The sequence below is a fragment of the Danio rerio genome, chromosome 25, assembly GCF_049306965.1.
Source record: "Danio rerio strain Tuebingen ecotype United States chromosome 25, GRCz12tu, whole genome shotgun sequence".
NCBI lineage: Eukaryota > Metazoa > Chordata > Actinopteri > Cypriniformes > Danionidae > Danio > Danio rerio.
In genome coordinates this window covers 39,173,943-39,195,570 of record NC_133200.1, presented here as the reverse complement: position 1 = coordinate 39,195,570, position 21,628 = coordinate 39,173,943, and the positions used below count along the sequence as shown (strand labels likewise).

The window sequence follows — 21,628 nt, the reverse complement described above, 5'->3', positions numbered from 1 at the left end:
TCTTCAACAGGTCACGACACGAGTATTCAGCTTAGGGTCCACACCCAGGTTCGTTTGACGTCAGAGTACGGTACGTTTAGCTAGTGTGAATGTGTCTTCTGAACTTCGCACAAACTCTGGTCTGGTTCACTTCTGGTATGAATGCAATCAGACTAAGTAACGGAAGTGAACTTGGGTATGGTCCAGGCAATTGAACCAAGTGTGAAAGCACCCTTAAAGGCTAAAGTAGGTTAAAGTAGGCAAGTCGTTGTATAACGGGCTTGTTTTGTAGACAATCATATATTCATATCAAATATTGCTTAAGGGGGCTAATAATATTTACCTTAAAATGCTTCTAAAAAAATAAAAAACTGCTTTTATTCTAGTCGAAATAAAACAAAGACTTTTTCCAGAAGAAAAAATATTATAGGAAATACTGTGGGGGGAGAAAAAAATAAATAAAAAAATAAATAAATTCACAACATCTTTTGGGAAATATTTAAATAACAAAATTCACAGGACGGCGAATAATTCTGACTTCAACAGTATATAGCAGCAGTGGATAGTGTATAGTGCACTCTGACCTTGGCGGCGGCCTCGTGTGCGCAGTCCAGCGCTGTTCTCTGTCTGTTGTTGCGGATGTGAACTGAAGCTCCTCTGTGCAGCAGCAGCTCCACCAGCGGCACGTTTGCTCCTCTCACAGCCTCATGCAGACCCGTGTTCCCGTGGTTATTGGCCAGATTTACCAGCGCACCGCTCTGACGGACACAAAACACACTGTTACACGGCAAAATCGGCAAACTAACACACACTTTGTAATAGGACGGAGAAGCGCACACTGGATGTGCAGTATAGGCTAACTCTGATGTAGACTTTGAAAGCCGACATGGATGGATGGAGATGGATGAATGGATAAATGTTATATAGATGGATGAATTGATAAATGGACCGACAAAAAGAAGAATAGATGATATAAAGATGGATGGATGCATAGATGAATAAAGGATAGATAGATGATATATTGATAGATGGATGGACAGATGTTAAATAGATGGAGGGATGAATGAATGGATGAATGAATGGATGGATAGACAGATAGACGATTGGATGATATATAGATGGAATGGATGGATAAATGAACAAACAGATAGCTGGTGGATGAATGGATAGACAGACAGACAGATAGATAGATAGCTAGATGGATGGATAAATGGACAGACATGGATGAATAAATGGATGGATGGATAAGATGTATAAACGAATGGATGGACAGATGGATGAATGGGTAAACGAGGACGGACGGACAGACAGATAAAAGGACAGGGATGGATGGATGGATATAAGGATAGCTATATAGATGGATGGATGGATGGATAGATAGATAGATAGATAGATAGATAGATAGATAGATAGATAGATAGATAGATAGATAGATAGATAGATAGATAGATAGATAGATAGATAGATAGATAGATAGATAGATAGACGGACGGATGAATAAATGGATGAATGGACAGATGGATGAATGGATAAATGGACAGACATGGATGGATAGATAGATCGATAGATAGATAGACAAAAGGATAGCTAGATGGTAAATAGATAAATGAACAGACAGATGGACGAATGGATAGATGTTATATAGATGGATGGATGAAAAGGAGTAATAAATGGTATCCAGCTATATAAACACAACCAGCAGATTACCTCCAGCAGGACGCCGGCGATCTCCAGATTCCCCTTCAGACAGGCCTGAATGAGCGGTGTGTTCCCATAATGATCCTTCTTATTGAGTTTGGCATTACACTCCAGGAGAGCACAGACCACCTACAGTAAACACACACACACACACACACACACACACACACACACACACACACACACACACACACAACTTGTTGTGTTTTCATGTTTTATAGGCTCTCCCCATATCTAATTTCTACTATAGACTGTATATTGTTTGCTTGTTTGTGTGTGTACAGGAATGTGTATGTATTTACGTGTGTGTTTGTTTGTGCATTTCTGTGTGCATGTGCTTGCATGTGTGTGTGTCTGTTTTGTATGTGCATACCCTAACCCTAAACACAATGTCAAAAGGTCAAAAACTGGTATTGCTATACTTCAGGGGACATTGGGTCCCTGTAATGTGATAAATACCAGAATGCACAAGCACACACACGGTCACATGCGCACACACAGATGCACAAACAAATGCACACACGCATTCATGCACACACAAATAAAAAACATGCATATGCATACACACACACACACACACACACATAAAAAAATGGAGATGCACAAACACACACACTCGCATACATACATATTCACACACACACACGCACGCACGCACACATAAAAAGACACACTCAAACATGCAAGCACACGCACATGCATGCACAAAGAAACACACACGTGCACAAATAAAAAATAAACATGCACAAAAATGTATGCACACACAAACAAACACACACACACTCATAAAAAAAATGGAGATGCACAAACACACACACACACACACACACACACACACACACACACACACACACACATAAAAAGACACACTCAAACAAGCAAGCACACACACATGCATGCATGCACAAACACACACACACACACACACACACACACACACACACACGCGCACAAAAAAAATAAACATGCACAAACACGAAAGCATGCACACACAAACAAAAAAACACAGACACATGCACACACACACACACACACGCACAAACATACACACTCAAAAATATACAAACAATTGCACACACACATTCACTCACAAAACAAACAGACACACGCTAGCAACACACACACACATATGCACAAACACACACACACACACATGGATACCAGTGTAATGTTCAGTGTCTGCATGACCTCTGTGTGGTTGTTCTGGCAGGCCAGGTGCAGTGGGGTGGCGCTGTGGTTGTTGCGAGCGTTCAGGTTTGCGCCGTGGCGTGTGAACAGAGAGATGAGAGGTGTGTGTCCATGCAGCGCCGCCACATGCAGCGGCGTGAAGCCGTCAACACTGCTGCTGTTCACACCCACACTGTCTGGATGAAGATGAGCTGCCTTCTGCACACATTTAACCACAATATTCTTAGCCACGCCCCTCTTACTGTTAGTGTGCAATGAGGGAATGATGTGCAAAAGAAAGCACCGCCCCCTACTCCATATTCAGATTCAGTTGAAATTACATCAACATACTGAACACACTCATGCAGACTATGTGTAAAAGTATTAGTGCATTTGTGGATGAATTATACATTTATAATCATTAATTAGCAGTAAAGGTAATGTTAAATGCTCTGTACTCCACCTTCTGTGTGGGTTCGCAGTTGGCACACTGGCACAGCGGATGGCAGAGCTCCGTCTTGACTGGCACTGCAGACTCCTCTTCATCTGGATCCTCATCGAGCCACTCCAGGAGATAACGCACCTGAAACACACACAATAATGCATTTCTCTGCGCAAATGTTAACATTAAAACAAGTGTATGAGCTCACCATCTCCACATCTCTGTCAGCCACGGCTCTCAACAGCTTCTCCACCTGCTCATCCAAAACAACAACAGGGATTCAGAAATAAATGTTACACATATAAACATACTGATTAATAATTAGGTGATGATGCTAATTTCGAAAGTAAAAATACTATTAAAAATGGAAGACAAATCTGAGCTAATTTAAAAACAGAAATAATCGATCAAACAGAAACAGACTTGAACCATTGTTTTAAAACAAAACTAAAGAAAGACAAAATAAAACAATCAAAACCAAACAAACACACACAAAGCAAACAAACACACACAAAAAACAAACAAACAAACAAAAACAAGCAAAACTAAAAATCCAACAAACGAAACAAAAACACACACCAACCAAAACCAAACCATCACAAAACAATTAACAAAAACACACCAAAACCACCAAATTAAAAACACAAACCAAAAACTAAAAAAAAAACAGCTGAAAAACAACCATAACTCAAACACAACACCAAGCCAATAAACAAACAAACAAAATAACTAAATGAACAAGAAAAAACTAACAAAACAAACAAACAAACAAACAAACAAACAAACACAGACAAATATAACTTCCAAAAACAAAAAACACAAGAAACAAAAACCAAAAAAAACAAGCCAAACCTAAAAAAAAACACAAAAATTAAAAACAAAACTTAAACAAAAACCCAAAAATAACTACCAAAAAACACAAATGAAAAACTACCAAAACTCAAACACAACAAATAACACAAAAAACCTACCAAAAAAAAACAAACAAATAAAAAGCCAACGAAACTCAAACAAAATGAAGCCAATGAACACACACAAAAAAAACAACCAAAACAAATAACAAAACATACATAAATAATTACCAAAAAACAACTAAAACTCAAACATAACAAATAACAAAAAAAAAAAAAACACACAATTGAAAAACAAACGAAACTCAAACAAAATGAAGCCAATGAACACAAAAAAACAAACAAAACCAAACAAGCACAAAGCAAATAACAAAAAAACACATAAAATAACTACCAAAAAAAAAAAAGAAAACACAAGAAAAACCACCAAAACCAAATAAAAAAACACTAAAAACCCCAATCAAAACAATATACCACAAAACAAAAAAAAAAAAGCAGAAAGGTTTAAAACCACCATAGAGTAAATATTCATATGCTAGTAGAAGACCTCTTAATGACGACCATCATTTTCTAGTCTAACATATTTGATTGTTATATTATACAGGGCTCCCATGCATTCACTGACTTTTTAAAGCACCATTAATTTTAAATCAAGCACCTTTGTAATTCACACCCCCAGCATACAGCATTTAGCAACATGAAAGTCCTTAATTATCATTTCACTTAAATCTAAAATTGACTTTAAAAATAATTTTAATTACTTTCCAGGCCTTTAAATCCATACTTTTGAAATTCAAGTACTTTAAAGTAGTGTGGGAACCTTGCTTAAGTCAATTATTATATTAGGATTATGAACTCTGTCAGTGCTGCTGATCTGGCCTGTTCCTGCAGATGGCGCTGTCTGACCTCTCTATGCCGGCTGCGGTCAGACTCCAGCGGAGAGGTTTCAATACTCAGAGAGGATGAGCTGGAGATGGAGGAGCGTCTGCTGCTGCCGTCTGACGGAGGAGGAGAGCGGCTCGGAGACTGCGGACATACAGAAGCAAACAACATATACATTAGAGTTATTCTAGACAAATGAACACTTCTCTGTTTCTCAGGATGTTTTGTGTGTCAGGATGGGCTCAACAGTTGAGAGATGGACGAGTGGTAAACGGATGAAGAGGAAACTGCAGAGAGCTCAAAACACAACAGAAAAGTAAATCAAGAGACCAGTGAAATGTTAATACCGGTTTTACTCTGACAAAGCCTGGTAAAAGTTAATATATATTTAATTTAGATATAATTTAATCTAAATTATATCTAAGTTATACGTACATATACATGTTTTACACAGCAGATGCACTTCCAGCTGCAACCCAGTACTGGGTAACACCCATACACATTCACATACACTATGGCCAATTTAGTTCCTCCAATTCCCCTATAGCGCATGTGTTTGGAATGTGGGGGAAACCGGAGCACCCGGAGGAAACCCACACCAACACGGGGAGAACATGCAAACTCCTAAACACAACTATAAATGGTAAATCCAAAGAATTTAAATGTGTATCTTTAATGGAAATTACATTATACTAGAATATATATGGTATTCTTTATTATAAATGTACTGTATATTATATTGGAATATAAAGGGCATTTAATATAAGTGTAAAATATATTAGAATATAAATTATATTTAACAAATTAATTATAATATTATTGGTCTTTATTATATTTATTTCTTTATTATATACAGTCGAAATCAGAAATATTAGTCTCCCTTTTATTTTTATTCTGTTTTTTAAATATTTCCCAAATGATGTTTAACAGAGCAAAAAAAATTGCACAATATGTCTGATAATATTTTTTCTTCTGGAGAAAGTCTAATTTGTTTAATTTCGGCTAGAATAAAAGCAGTATTTAATTTTTTAAACACCATTTTAAGGACCAAATTATTAGCTCCTTTAGGCCAAATTTTTTTTTCTGATAGTCTACGGAACAAACCACCATTAAACAATAAATTGCCTAAATACCCTAACCTGCCTAGATAACCTATTTAAGCCTTTAAATGTCACTTTAAGCTGTATAGAAGTGTCTTGAAGAATATCTAGTCTAATATTATTTACTGTCATCATGACAAAGAGAAAATAAATCAGTGATTAGAGATGAGTTATTAAAACTATTATGTCTAGAAATGTGCTGAAAACAATCTGCTCTCTGTTAAACAGAAAACGGGGGAAAAAAATAAACAGGGGCTAATACTTCACACTTCAACTGTTTATATATATTTTTTATTATATTATTTGAAGTAATGGAAATTAAAAGGAATAAAGTTATTTCATCAGTATTTCAGTAGTATAAAACCTTGAACTGATTTTCAAAAGCCTGAAAACATAGTACAGTGACTTTTAATTTGTTAAGAAATATTAAATCACAATTATAATTTATTATTTTCCTGCAGGTGGCACGGTAGCGCAGTGGGTAGCACAATTGCATTACTACAAGGTTGCTCAAGGTTTGAGCCTTGACTGGGTCAGTTGGAGTTTGCATGTTCTCCCCGTGTTGGCGTGGGTTTCCTCTGGGTGCTCCGGTTTCCCCCCACAGTCCAAACACATGCGCTATTGGGGAACTAGGTAGGCAAAATTGTCCATAGTTTGTGTGTGAATGAGAGTGTATAGGTGTTTCCCAGTACTGGGTTGCAGATTTAAGGGACTCTGCTGCATAAAACATATGCTGGCTAAATTGGGGGTTCATTCCACTGTGGCGACCCCTGATTAATAAAGCGACTGAGCTGAAAAAAATTAATAAATGAATATTTATTTGTGTGTATTTATATTTACACACACACAGTATCACGATGACGATCACAATTGAAAAGAGGTCCGATTTAAGTTCAGTTTCATCTACAAAGCCAAAACAAAAGAATTACTAAGTAATGTTACTGAATAAAAAGTTATTTTAATGACCTAACCAGCATTAGAGTCAGTGTGAAGATGTAAACGCATCACCTCACCTCGAATCCACTTTCCCTTATACTGGAGTCGTTGTGTCTGCGCTCCAACAATGACAGAATCTACAAGACAGAAGAACACATCATGTGCAAAACCCACCTAACCATTTCCAACCTGGACAACCAACACTAAATACAAGCTGCTTATGAGCAATCTAAATGTCCACAAACAGCTTGAGTTGCATGTTCATAGGTGCGATACAATTAGTATGTTTGCATGGACACCAATACTCAGAATTTAAGACAATGCTCTGATTAATGCCTCATCCACAGTAGCAACCACTTTGTAGCTGCCTCAAACACAGGCCTCTCTAGGTCTATACAGCATGAATACAACCGGCCCCTGAGAGAACAGAGAGATGAGCTCTACTTATGCTCCTATTGGCTGTCGCTCAAGAATTCATTTGCATAAAGTTAAAGGATTCGCAACTTTGTCGTTTCACTAGACACGCCCACCTGGTCACCAATGGTCGCTGTCGCAGACAGATGTCGCCAGCAGTCGCTCACTCTCCATTGAAATGAATGGTCACTTGTAGTCTTGCCGTTGCGAGTCGCTCGTAGTGTGAATGAGGCTTAAGAGTCGACCATGTAAACAGAGATTATTGATGACCTTATTCTGACTAAAGGCATAATCAAACTAAACCGAATTAAAATGAGGACATGGAGTATTTCTGTTTTAAGGGCATTGAAGTGCAGTACAGACATGTAAACATCGCAACTATTACCATCACGTAGGACTTTTCCCAAGGACTTTTCTTGGGGCCAGCTCCAAATGGGTGGGACTTAAGCTCCATAATTTTACTAATGTCTTTTAGGGTCCAACCTATGGTGTTTTATGAATGTCTACACCCACCCCCAACCTAAACCCAACCGCACGGTAACCTGCTGTGTTTCATTATTGTCTACTACTGTTCTACTACTACCTACACAACCCTAAACCCAGCCCACTTGCGGCATCGCTCCCACTTGGAGGTCTCCGTGATGCAATTCCTATTTGAATAATTAGATTACTGGTGTCCATGTAAACGTAGTCACTGATAAACGGCCAGTATGTGAAGATAAACGGCCAGTATGTACAGAATGTGAAGCGCAGATAATGTGGACCTTGGAGTTGAGCGCGCAGTGCAGCGGCGTCTCCTTGGCTTTATTGTGGATGAGCGTGGACGCTCCGTTCTCCAGCAGCACCTCCATGATGCCCTCGTATCCCCAGCGAGCGGCGATGTGCAGCGGCGAGTCTCCTTTATCGTTCTGAACGTTCAGCCGACAGCAGTGCAGATCGAAGTACACCAGTGCCTTCACACACTGAAAACACAACAGCAAAACACACACTCAAGCTATAAATAACTGGTGTGGTTTAATGTGCACATGAAATCAAAACTAACCGTATTGATTCTGTTAGCTCGCATTGCTAGTTTTGCGGTGAACAATTCATCTGTGCATGTCATTAAGAAAAGAAATTGTAATCAAATTAAAATCTCTGTATGATGTACTGGGCGGGGCTAACACACTTAACCAATAGTAAGGAGGAAGAGTCTGTTAGGTTTTAATATCTTTCTGAATGAAATGCCTACTTTACTACATCCAATCAGCTTGCAGTAGAGGAAAAACAAGCCACGCCCACTGTTTTCTCATTTAATATTCCTCTTCCAGTCCCAATGATGAAAAAAAATGGTCGGAGCTTCCGATTGATGCCGACTTAGAAGTCTGCAGGAAATAGAAGCTGCTGTAGACTTTAATTTCAGTATGATGAAGATGATGCATTTTCAAGTGAAACTGAATATTGAGTAGAAGGCGGAGCTTAATTCTGGAGGTCAGCCTCTTATCTTTAACTAGCAACAAAGTAATGGTCAGAGGGGCGTGGCTAAGCATATTTTTCTAATCAGAGTGACAAGAGCTGTTGAGCAGAAGCACGTGCGCAGATTTTGATTTAAAATGATCAAAACAAAGTGGAATGACCTAAATAATTGTTTGCATTAAGGTTAACAGTGCGCTAGTAAAATTAACATTATACATATTAATTTCAAGTAGACTTTAATATAAATGGCACAAATTCAATGGTGTTATTTCTTACACATACACCCAAAAGCGCACACAAAACAACACATACATAAACAAAACAAAAAAAACATCAACTTAATTTTAACAAATGGATCAAAAATAACAAAATTTATTTTTCAATAAATATAAATATGGTTACATATATTTAATCGTTATTATATTGTGAATTAAAGGGACAGTTCAGCAACAAAGCAACAAACATTTTTCTCTATTAATGCAGTCTCACACAAAGCATGCTGGTAATTACACAACCACTACCCAGGTAGTAATGCCAAGGTAAAATACTCATCAACTATTAATAATCAAGTTAAAAATGAAATCAAGAATTCCACTGCATTTTAAACAGTATATTTTGAATGCAGTTTACCAATACAGTTACAAAAATGCAATCTTATATTTCATGCATAATAAAATATGATGCATTACATTTGGAGGTATATCAGTACTACTATGCCTTACGTCTTCATGTCCATACATGCAGGCCAGATGTAGAGGAGTGTTTCCATTGTTGTCCTGAGCATCAGTGTTGGCCTTATAATGCAGCAGGAGAAGCTATAATAGCAAACACAACAACATTAATTAAACTGCTAATAGGGGTTTGGAGCTAGTGTTCAGCTTCAGCTTTATTTATAGAGCACGTTTTATTTGGCCAAAGTGCTGTACAAAGGTGAAAAAGAGAAAAGAGGAAAAAAACTAAATCATGATAGTAATACCAATAAATGAAAGCAAAAGCAAAAATCTTCACACATTATTTGCAGATAAAAACACAAGAGAAAAGGATGTATTTTAACTTGTTTTCTTATCTTTTTAGTGCTGAACTGCTTTGTAAACGCCTAAAGCAGTACAAGTCATAAATTTACCACTGACATAGCCTTTATTTTTAAGATGTTCTACTAAATCTGCAAGTTGTAAGCCACTTTTAGTTTTAAGACGTCTTGATAATGCAATTACAGTTGATCGTTAATTATCATATTTGAGACTTTATTATGCACAAAGTGATGGCACATACGGAGCCAATTTTGGGACCAATACAATATATAATATGTTAGAGATACATCCAGGAAGTTATTGCATGGCTTTATTCTGCAAAAACAACCATCCTGGATGTGCTCTCTTACTTATTACATGGATAATTGACACAAAACAGAAAAATTAGAAACAAAGCACTGCTCTGAGCCGTAATAGTATATTAAATCTCTAAATAAACACAAAGCTGTCAGAAATGAAAACAGCTGATGGAGTATACACTAACCTGCGCATTATTCAGACACAAGATGGCGCCAATCAGTCAAAAACAAAGCTGACAGGAACTAAAACAGCTGATGGAGTATACACTAACCTGTGCATTATTCAGTCACAAGATTGTGCTATACAGTCAAAAACGTAAAGCTCACAGAAACTAAATTGGCTGAATGGAGCATAAACTAACCAAGGCATTATTCATTCACAAGACGACATCAAACAATGCAAAAAAAAAAAAAAAAATTATCATAAAAATGGCCCATGACAGACAAGCAGATACATAGAAAGTATATGGATGTGAACGTATTCACTGACAGTCAAAGGCGATTCGAAGTCTATGTTATTTACCGGTTGTTATCTGGGTATTTAACATATCTTGGAATGTCACGACTGACCAATCAGAATTGAGTATTCCATAAAGCTGTGTAATAAAAAAAAAAACATTAGTTCTGACCGTGACACCCTGGTAGCCCTTCTGGCAGGAGAGGTGCAGCGGTGTGAGTGCATGGTAATCGGTAGCGTTTACCACTGCTCCCTTTGACACCAGTAAATCAATCATCTGAGACTGACCTGTTAACAAACACAGCACAAGATTATTATTAATAATCTGTCAGACGTGTGAATCCTACTCATGCAGAAACATCCTCTCTATTGTAAAATAGCAGTTCTGACATGTCAGAAAAAAATGCAAACAAAACAAACAAGCAGAACAAAGCTAAAAACAAACTAGACAAGAAACCAAAACAATTCACAAAATAAAAAAACAAGAAAGAGAAACTAAAATAAACCAAAAACCAAAGTTAATTTACCTTTAAAGCATATTTAACAAACAAAAAAACATTAAAAATAACTAAACAGAAAAGCAAAAACTATGCAAAATCAATATAAAACAAGACAAAATCCAAATAAAACAAACAAACAAAGCAATAACAATCTAAACCAAACACAACAAAGTCAAAGCAAAACACACATAAAGAAATACAATAATAAAAACATGTAATGCTCACCACAAATAGCAGCAACATGTAAAGGAGTGTATCCTCTGTCGTCTCGAGAGAATGGAGTGACGATGGAAGGATCATTCAATCTCCTGCTCCAAGAAAAATGTCAAGAAAGGCAAAAATACATGAAATACATGTAAGGAGAAAAGTAGGCAAACTGCGTACTTTCTAGTTAGTTTACATTGTGGTGGGCTAACATGTCAAATCTGTCTAAATTAATTTGATAAACGGTCGCCTCACAGCAAGAAAGTCACTGGTTTGAGCACCAGCTGGGTCAGTTGGTGTTTCTGTGTGAAGTTTGCATGTTCTCCCCATGTTGGCGTGGGTTTCGATGCGCTATAGGGGAACTGAATAAGCTAAATTGGCCGTATGTGAATGCAAGAGTGTATGGGCGTTTGCCAGTGTTGGGTTGCAGCTGAAAGGGCATCCGCTGCGTAAAACATATGCTTGATAAGTTGGCAGTTCATTCTGCTGTGGCAACTTCAGATTATTAATAATAAAACGAATGAATAAATTAAACAAAACAGCTGCTGGTTCGGCCAATGTAATACTTTTTTTATTTCCAATTATGAGGTGTTTAAAGTTTGTCACTACATTTCCGATCACCTTAAAGCCTCTGTGCATGTATGCTGTGAATGATGCGTGTGAGTGTTGTTCGCTGACCCAGAGATGCGCAGGTCACAGGCGTCACAGGAACACAGAGGGTGACACAACTTCCTGCCGTCCTCCTCACTCTCGCTTTCACTGAGCAAACGCTGAACCTCCTGCTCGTTTCCGCTCACAATATGCTGGAAATTAACACACATAAACCCCAATAAAATACACAGATATTCAAAACAAATATGCACACAGGCATACATAACACAAACAATCACACAGAAAACAAACAAAAATACACACACAATTATAATTAAATTACACTCACATGCACAAACACACATGGAAAAACACACAAACACGTGCACACATGCACACACACAAAGACATATGCACACATCAACAAACAAACACATAACACACAAACACAAATCACACAGAAAACAAATACAAAAACACACACAGACACAGATACACACACACACACACAATTATATAAAAACACCAAAAAAACAAGCATACACACACAGACAGACATATGTACACCAGACAAACACATAACATACACAAACATATATACACACACATACATAACACAAATCAAACAAACATACACGCACACAAACACACAAAAGAAAAATACACAAAATCCAATACAAACACACAAACAAAAAACTACGTTTAACAAACACACACAAAGCACAAACAAAATACACAAATCCAACACACACACACACAAAATATGATCATATCCCCCCAATGTTATCCTCCTTACACTGGCTGCCTGTTAAGTTTCGTATTGATTTTAAAATATTGCTTCTCACCTATAAAGCTTTAAATAATCGAGCTCCTGTTAATATAACCAACCTTCTGTTTGCTACAATCCAACTTTAAGATCTCAAAACTCAGGGCTTCTGGTAGTAACTAGAATAGCAAAGTTCACTAAAGGAGGTCGAGCCTTTTCATTTATGGCTCCTAAACTCTGTAATAGCCTTCCTGATAATGTCCGAGGCTCAGTCACGCTCTGCCAATTCAAAACTAGATTAAAGACTTATCTTTTTAGTAAAGCACACACTCAGTGCATCTCTTAGCGGTATGATACATGCATGTGCTCCACACAGGTTTCTGCCTCTTGTTAATATACACTATGAAACGCAGCTATGCTAACTATTCTCTTCATTCTCTATTCTCACCTGGGGAAACTCATCCCGAGGGCCCCAGAGATTATGCAGTGCCACTGAAGTGATTCACGACCTGTGAAGAGATGATCCCAAGGTTTCCAAATTCCCGGACAAGGCTGTATCAGCTGCTGTGGTGGTCATGGAGGAGTGGAGAGCCTGAGACTGATTCCTGTGAGACTCCAGGGACCACAGAGTCTTCGCTGACTTCCTGCGTTCTCCAGCGCCTACACTGCAGCTCTCCACAAGACATTTTGCAATATGAGAAATGGTCGTGCTAACTGAGCCAGGTTTCTCCTGAGGTTTTTTTTTCCCCTTCACTTTCGCCCATTGGTGAAGTTTTTTTTTTTTTTCTTCGTAATTGTCGCCACTGGCTTGCGTAGTTTGGAACTTGTAGAGCTGCGCATCGATGGATTACTCTTTAGTGTTTGGATTTTCAGCAGTGAATATTAAAACACACTGAACTGAACTGAGCTAGACTGAACTGGTCTAAGGGTGCTTTCACATCTGTAGTTCGCTTCATTTAGTCCGGACCAAGAGCAATGATAATTGTAGCATTTTCTGCCGTCTTTGGGTCGTTTTCACACCACACTGCTGGCTTTGGTCCGAACCAGTTGAAACTAACCAAAATGCAGTCATCTGACAAAATCCACATCTCTCATTGGGCAGATGTTGTTGAACATATTTCCTAAACTGCTTGTTGATTGGTCAGAATTGACGTGCAGGAAAATGCCAATGAACTCCTGCAGGCAAACAAAACTCCGGCAGACACAAAACGACGCTTTTTACTCTGGAGGGACGACTGCGCTGACTGATTTCATTCCTGCTTTAGACAAACTATATATTTCTAGAATGAAGCGCGGCCGCGGCTGTAAAACAGTGTTTAATGCATCGCTCGTCACTTCAGGAGGCGTGAATTAATTTAGCTACCCTGTGACATGGCCATCTTGCAGAAATATTACCAACGATCCATCAGGTAATGTTTTCCCCTCTCTCTCTCTGTTGGTACAGCGCTGTCAACAAATATTTTTCTTCCATATCCCATAATGCACAGCGCATCAGCCTACAGCAGCTGGATTAGTCTAAAAGGCGCAGTACTTTTTGCTGTTGGACCGGTTTTAGTTCAGATCATATTCTCACCACAAACAAACTGCTTCAGGGTTCGTTTGAAAGCGTACCAAGACCACCTCTTTAAGCAGGTCTCGGTACACTTATTTTGGTCCGCTTTTGGCTTTTGGTCCGCTCGAATATGATTGCTGCATGTTCACCTGCCCAAACGAACCGTACCAAAAGGGAAAACGAACTCAGTGCGATTTAATCTAACTAAAGGCAGGTGTGAAAGCACCCTTAAACTCTGAAAACTAAACTACACTGTTTCAATTCACAATGATCGTCTGTGAAGCTGTTTTGACACTGTCTACATTGTAAAAGCCCTATACAAATAAAGATGAATTGAATTGAACACACACTCACACACACACACAATCATATATCACTGCTAAAGTCTCTTAAAACATGTTTACTTTTATCAAGAACTACTATGAAATGCTGTTTGCCTCACTAATCTTAACCTGTGTTTTGTTGTTATCCAGGAAAACTCCTAATATGAGCACAGTATTTGATCCCGTGTTAACTGAAAGTGAAAACTAAAACATAATAAGGCGGTGCCCACCTCAAACAGCCGGTCAATGGGTGTTGCATTCTGGGACAGTAGGTCCACCTTCTGCCTGAAGGACAGTCTGTTTCCTGACCCCTGTGGACCAAAGCACAAATTTGTTGTGTGTATTTCCTCTTGGTAAATCGATGAATGTCGATTTGGACGAAAGCGTCTTCTAAATGACTAAATGTAAGTGTGCTCAAACATGTGACGCTGTGCAGAAAACTGAATGAAAGAAGCAGGTCTGGCTCACATCGGTGTTGTGTTTGAGGTTTCCCAGGCTGATATACTCGACCGCGGCCTCGAAAGACGTCAGACAGTAACTCAACTCATCCTTGCTGGAGCTCCGAAAGCGGAAGTGCTTTATATAACTCAGATTGGCCATCCTGAAGAAAACAGCAGAGGCTCAAGAGTCTGCACGAGGAATTAATAAACACCTGACGGGTGAAATAAAGCCCTTCACTCACCAGTTGGGAATTTCTGTCTTGATGAGCAGATACAGAATGACCAACAGCAGATCATCGGCACACATGGACTCGATGCTCACCGCTGGAGGACAACAGAGGTCATCACAACCATTGAAAGAGCTTATTAAAAGGCACAGTGTGTATATTTGGCCACTAGAGGGCGCTTATTTCACAATAAACAAAGGTGTATTATGATGAAGGTCTGACTAAGGGTGGAATCATGGGAGTTGTGGTCTTTATTACCCTACCCTGTTTAACAAAACAGGTCACCGAAGGCTGACAGAAAGACAACAGGTCATCACAACCATTGAAAAAGCCTAATAAAGGCACAGTGTGTACTTTTGGCCACTAGAGGGTGTGTATTCATAACAAACAAATGTATATTACGATGAAGGTCTGACTGAGTCATGGAATCATGGGAGTTCTGATAACTATAATTACTTTTAGGTTCCTTTTGACCTGATTTATTGGTTACTTTGATAGTTCTTGTTTTTTCAAAGCATAGCTTGCAAGTGAATTAATTTATTATCAAATCTAAGAGTTATCAAATATTTAAAGGGTCATTTTAAACTGCGAAATTAATATGAACCAATTGATACTCATTTTTTTTTAAAAGAGAGAAACAATTAGAGATAATCTATAACAATTACAAATTATTAACCACTATTGAGCAACTTGTAATCACAAAACCTATTAAAAATAAAACTAATCTCGCTTGTAGCTTTTAAAAATAACCTATATTTTTTGTAATCTTATTATGTAATCTGCATTACATGTAATCAGTTACTGTTAGCACTTATATAGGTTAAAGGGCACCTCTTATACAAAAATCACTTTCGTAAGGGGTTTAAACCGTTTAGTTAGAACAGTCTGTGAATATAATCAAATTTTAATGGTAAACAAGTATTAATAATTTTTTTTTTAATAATTACAGGATGAAAACAGTCTGCAAAAACACTTTGATTGACATTTTCGTTTCGTACATGTCATAGGGAGAAAGCCCCGCCCACTAGTGACCATCTATCCATCATTTGCATATGTTCTTAGTCCTGTTTTGAATCTGCCACTATGCTGAAACACAGGCATCTGTAGCTCCACCCTCTTTTAAAAAAAGCAATTTCATTTGCATATAAAGCGAAAGTCAACAAAATGGCACAATTAGGATTAAAGCCTAAAAGGGCCAGTTTCAGAGAGCTAGAGAACATTATTTGTGTGGTATTTTGTGCTAAAATTACACACACACACACACACTATAGAGACAGAGTTATTTTATGTCTTGTAAAAAGGGGCTTAACAGCTCCCCTTTAAATTATCATTGATGCCAAGACCAAAATGCGATTTTATGCATGACCACACAGAAGAAAACTAAAGCAAACAAGCAGTGAACACGTTTATTAAAAGCACAGAATCTGCCTTTTCTGTCAGCCTTCAGCCTCCTGTTATGTTAAATTTGGGTAAATTGCTAAACAAGCTGTTTGACAAGCAGGCATTAGCAAAACATTCCTCTGCTTTACACACACTGGACGTGTTGTTTTTCTGCCAGAATCGCAGCTGAAACAGAGCCTGAACTGTTGGAAACCAACGAAGGCTGGTAAATCTGGTTAAAAAAGCCACGCAGGAGCAGATCTGACCATAAGATGACATTCAGACAAACATTTACATAACACTATTTTCAAATTTCAGTTCAAAACAATGCTTTCATTAAGATAATCTATTTAAAGAATGATAATATGGAGGGTATTTAAAACTGTCACCAAACTAGACTGTTAATTTAATTATATCACTTGAAATAAGTAAATAAACAAATGATTAAATAAGTGAATGTGTGAAAACCTAATGCAGGTATGTGTAAATAAATAAATATAAAATAAAGAGTAAATAATACAACCAAACTGTTATCCTGATCATAAAAAACGAAATAAGAAATGATATAGACTGAACAATCAAAAACGGCAATATGTTAAATGTAATATAAATGTGTAAATGAAGTAAATGTAAAAAAAAGTAAATAATAAAACCAGACTGTTATCCTGATCATTAAAACAAATAAATAAATTACAGAACAATCAAAACAAAGTTTTATTAATAATTATGTTAAAAGTAATATAAAAAAATTAAATAAAACCAAATTATCCTGATCATTTAAAAAAATGAAAAAGAAAATGACTCAATTTAAAATTATTCAATATATATGTTTAAATAATAATAGGTAATAAATTTAAAAAAGTAAATAATACAACCAGATTCTGTTAACCTGATTATAAAATACATGCAAACAAATAAATAAAAAAAAAGGATAAAAGACCTGTATCTCTGCGTCTGGTCGACTGCATGATGGTTAAAATGACTTTCCGGATGCAGAGGAGTTTCTGCTGTGGAGACGTGCAGACGTTCAGCTGAATCAGCTCACGCTTCGCCCGAGGAATAGTAATACTGCACAGAAAACAGACGTATTAGTAGTAAACATTCATTCATTTTTTTATAATTGTTTTCATTTTTATATCTTAACCTTTTCTTTTAATGCTAGCATAAGATATGTTAGATATTGTTCATGTTTATATTCAGTCAAAAAAAAATAATAGTAAGAATGATCTGGCTTCGCAAACAGAGAATAATCCACCTGTCAAATTCTTAGAACGTCTAGCAAAGATTCACACAGCATACAGTTATGATTAAAATGGGATTTCAGCTGTAGCGCCCCCTACTGGCAGAATTTAGCAAAAATTGGTGCGTTTCCTCAGAATGTGCTGTTGTTCATGACTGTCAAGTTTCATTAAGTTTGCACATTGCCTTCGGCCGAAAGTGACCAATTAGTAAAAATGAATGTTATTTAAATTAAGGATGAAATGTATGGCAAAATGTAGTAATCCCAATAAAAATTCATGATGAATGAATATGATGAGCAAATATGCATAAAAGGACTTATTATGTAAAATATAATAATAAACAATAGTAAGAGCGATCTGCCTTCGCAAACACAAAATAATCAACCTGAACTCGGACTTCACTCCCAGCTCTTTCTGCTGCAGATCCTGCAAGGACCGTGTTGTTTTGTTGAACGCTGCATCCTGACAAAGACAAATATCAAAATCATGTTTAAAATTAGTTATCTCAAACGAAAAAAAAAAAAAGATTATATTATATTATATTTTTACAATGGGAAAAGCAATCATTAATACGAGCAGGATTAACCATACTGTATACGTTACACATTATTATTTATATATACACACTATTTATATATTAATAAACAAACAAACACATTTTAAAATTGTTATTTATAGTGCTAATAATATTTGCACTATATCAATAAAAATAAAAAGAATTAATTCAGAATTTACTCCTGGGAACTAAACCATGACTCTATGCAAGCATACAAATAAAACCACATTTATATGACGAACACAATTTATCAATTAATCAATCAACTAAATAGTTTTTTTTTTAATCATTTTAGAATTAAAGGATATTTTTATTAAATGTTCTGCTCAACATAATGCTCTAAATACATAAATCTAACAAACTGTCAGTACATATTATACATTATTATGATTTACATAATATTTCATCCTTCAAACACACACACACGCACATGCACACGCACACACACACACACACACACACACACACACACACACACACACACACAACCATTAATGTGCAAATTTAACGAATTAATGGAAATTCAGTACCCGACTAGCTTCAAGAGTGCCCACATAACTAAAGAGTAGATCATGGATGCCATGATGGATGTACATCTGAAAATGGAGAGACACGAAACAACAGACAGAGAAATAACAAGACAGACTGTTTAAATCATTAAACTATTTATATTTTTAATTATTAAAATCGGTCGCTAGGGTGTTCAGGCGGTTGCTAGGGTGTTGTGTGTGGTTATTAAAGGGTCACGAAACACCAAAACACATGTGTTGAGCTGTTGACAGTCGTATATGTGTCCCACACTGCTAAAAACACTATTAGGACACCTATATTTCACTAAAAAGTGTAAATTGGTTGTTTTTGCGTTATTTCAAGCAAATTCGTACTTCCTGTTTAAAACGAATTTTTGAAGCTGCGTCACGGTCATGAGATAATAGCGTGTATTCCAGCATGCAGACTGGACGTCTGTGCCAGAGTGTGTCTTATTACGTCTTACAGTGTGATGCATTAATGCATGAGTAAGGCTTGGTTCAAACCAATCAGCGCGCTCTACTGTGCAACTTCATTAATATTCATTTGTGTCACAGTGTTTACACCACAAAGACGCCACGTTGTGTTGGCAAAACAAGCGTGAAGGGTTGCTTTTATAGTTTGCTGCCGTTAAGTTTTGTTTTCATTTTCTCTCTGTGAGAGCGCAGCTGGAGTCACGTGTGGATTAACAGTGTAGGCGACGCTCCACAACAATAACTTACTTGTCTAAGGAGGAACATTGTTTACCTGAGAGCTGTTCTCATCTGCAAACGCTGAAATCTGGATTTGCTTGTAGTCTTCTCTCCATAAAGACGCGGCTCTAGTTGCTGGTGATTGTCCTGTCTCTACAGATTTGGGAAGTGAGCGACCAGTGCTCTTTGTTTATTCAGTTTGTTCGTATCGAATTAAGTTAACTATTGCACTGAGTGCAGAAATGTTAGCACCGCATTTTGTGACCGGGATAACACATTCGGCTTTCTGATGCTACCTGCTGTGTGCATCTAAGTTTCCGGGAAATGCGGAGTTTTTTTTTTTCTCTCATTCGCCGTGCGGTATCAAACATTGCATGAAAAATACACGCTTAGAGCAGCTCCTCGAATCAAATATCTCGTTTGTCGCGAGGGGCATGAATGAATTCCCTGAATGAAAGAGCCAAACTGCAGTTAAAGTCCAACATTTAATAATTTGGCAAATAATTCGACTACAGATGTCCATGTAGGTTAAACACTTCTCCTGTCTGTGTGGGTGTGTATTTTGACTGAAACTCGCGCGTGCACAAATAGACACTCCCACACCATCCCACTTTAGTTCCTCCGACACTCCCCCCTAAACAGAGCTGGATACGCCCACTTTTCTGACTTTTTCCAAAGTAGAGGTGTGAAAACACCCTGCTGAAACGAGCGGGTTTCATGGCCCTTTAAGGTGTTGTAAAGCAGTTGTTAGGTAGTTGCTTACGTGTTACTATCTAGAGGCTAGGCTTTTTAATGTCTGCTAAAATATCTAAGAATTTTCTGCTCACATGCAGTTCAGTTCTGCAATAAATAAATGGACCGATTTAATTAAAGACAAAGAAATGGCTTTCAACTGACCTCTACTGCTTCTTTGAGTAGAGTCATCTGAATCTCCTGTCTCGCCAAAAGCTTCTGAAATAGAGATGTTTCGTCGTTCAGCAATCGAGGAGAAAGATATTAAAGAGATTGAGCTCTTACAACATCTTACCAGACGAGAGTCTCTCAGCAGACACTGAAGACATCTGGTGTAAAGCGTATTCACCGAGTCCTGCAGGAAATTAATCAGCAAATCATATTTTAAGCATTGAGATATAAGGAAGATTGAGAATTATATATAAATATATGATTAGTGATACTTCAGTGGGAAAACCAGAGAGAGCACATTTGCTGTAATGCATTTAATGAGTTATAAGAAAAGCTGGAGCAAAGTTAAACAGCAAAATACTGTAGCTGGAATCTGTAAGTGAAGCATTTCTTTACGTCTAATTCTTTTAATGGATAGTTTAAAAAGATACTTCACCAGTTTGCTTGAATATTTACAATTTTTTGAACAGTCTTTCAAATAGAAGCAAAATAATTATTAATAATAATAAAAAAAAAAACAACAATAAGAAAGTTTAATGTCTGGGAAACTATACAAGAACGTCTACAAATCTTTGAATTTCCACCTAACAGAAGGCCATTATACAATTTTACTTATGAAATACAAACGGTCTCCATATATTTAAATTGTTTTATTTTGAAATAATGTTGTAACGCAACAATAATTTTTCATTAAGATCCTTGTGGATTGGTTTATTTTAATAGAACATGTCTTATTGTTAAAAAATCTCTTAAAGAATAATCTCATCAGTCTCTGATTAACACATGGCGGAGTGTAAATAAGAGTCGGTCTCATGATAGATTGTATAGCTTGTTTCATATGCAAACAAGTATCTGCATCTGAAAAGGTGTGAACCAAATGGCCTACAGGAACTCAAGAGTTGTGACCCAATCAAACCAGTTGGGTAATCTCCGGGAGGTCATATGCTTTGTTATAAAGTAGTGTCTTACTGACAGTACTTTGGGTTAAGTTACCGACAAGTTAACATTGATGCT

General features: G+C 37.2%; 1 protein-coding gene across 8 annotated transcripts in view; it reads right to left on the bottom strand.

Moving 5' to 3' along the window:
• ankrd27 (ankyrin repeat domain 27 (VPS9 domain)) overlaps positions 1 to 21,628 on the bottom strand; it is a 61,454-nt gene that overhangs the window by 7,506 nt on the left and 32,320 nt on the right. For 6 of the 8 annotated variants that reach the window (XM_073943433.1, XM_073943432.1, XM_073943431.1 and 3 more), the window contains 20 exons: positions 20,739 to 20,798; positions 20,609 to 20,662; positions 19,022 to 19,087; positions 18,321 to 18,397; positions 17,635 to 17,762; positions 15,330 to 15,411; positions 15,116 to 15,248; positions 14,878 to 14,958; positions 12,094 to 12,218; positions 11,437 to 11,519; positions 10,884 to 10,999; positions 9,647 to 9,739; positions 8,234 to 8,431; positions 7,133 to 7,192; positions 5,044 to 5,163; positions 3,495 to 3,539; positions 3,308 to 3,427; positions 2,866 to 3,063; positions 1,687 to 1,806; positions 564 to 737 (listed from right to left, as the gene is read on the bottom strand). In XM_073943433.1, coding sequence (XP_073799534.1) covers positions 564 to 737; positions 1,687 to 1,806; positions 2,866 to 3,063; positions 3,308 to 3,427; positions 3,495 to 3,539; positions 5,044 to 5,163; positions 7,133 to 7,192; positions 8,234 to 8,431; positions 9,647 to 9,739; positions 10,884 to 10,999; positions 11,437 to 11,519; positions 12,094 to 12,218; positions 14,878 to 14,958; positions 15,116 to 15,248; positions 15,330 to 15,411; positions 17,635 to 17,762; positions 18,321 to 18,397; positions 19,022 to 19,087; positions 20,609 to 20,662; positions 20,739 to 20,798 — 2,133 coding nt within the window. Of the gene's footprint in view, positions 1 to 563; positions 738 to 1,686; positions 1,807 to 2,865; positions 3,064 to 3,307; positions 3,428 to 3,494; positions 3,540 to 5,043; positions 5,164 to 7,132; positions 7,193 to 8,233; positions 8,432 to 9,646; positions 9,740 to 10,883; positions 11,000 to 11,436; positions 11,520 to 12,093; positions 12,219 to 13,220; positions 13,605 to 14,877; positions 14,959 to 15,115; positions 15,249 to 15,329; positions 15,412 to 17,634; positions 17,763 to 18,320; positions 18,398 to 19,021; positions 19,088 to 20,608; positions 20,663 to 20,738; positions 20,799 to 21,628 lie in introns of those variants that run through there. The other 2 variants (XR_012400552.1, XM_073943435.1) reach the window with 2 other exon arrangements.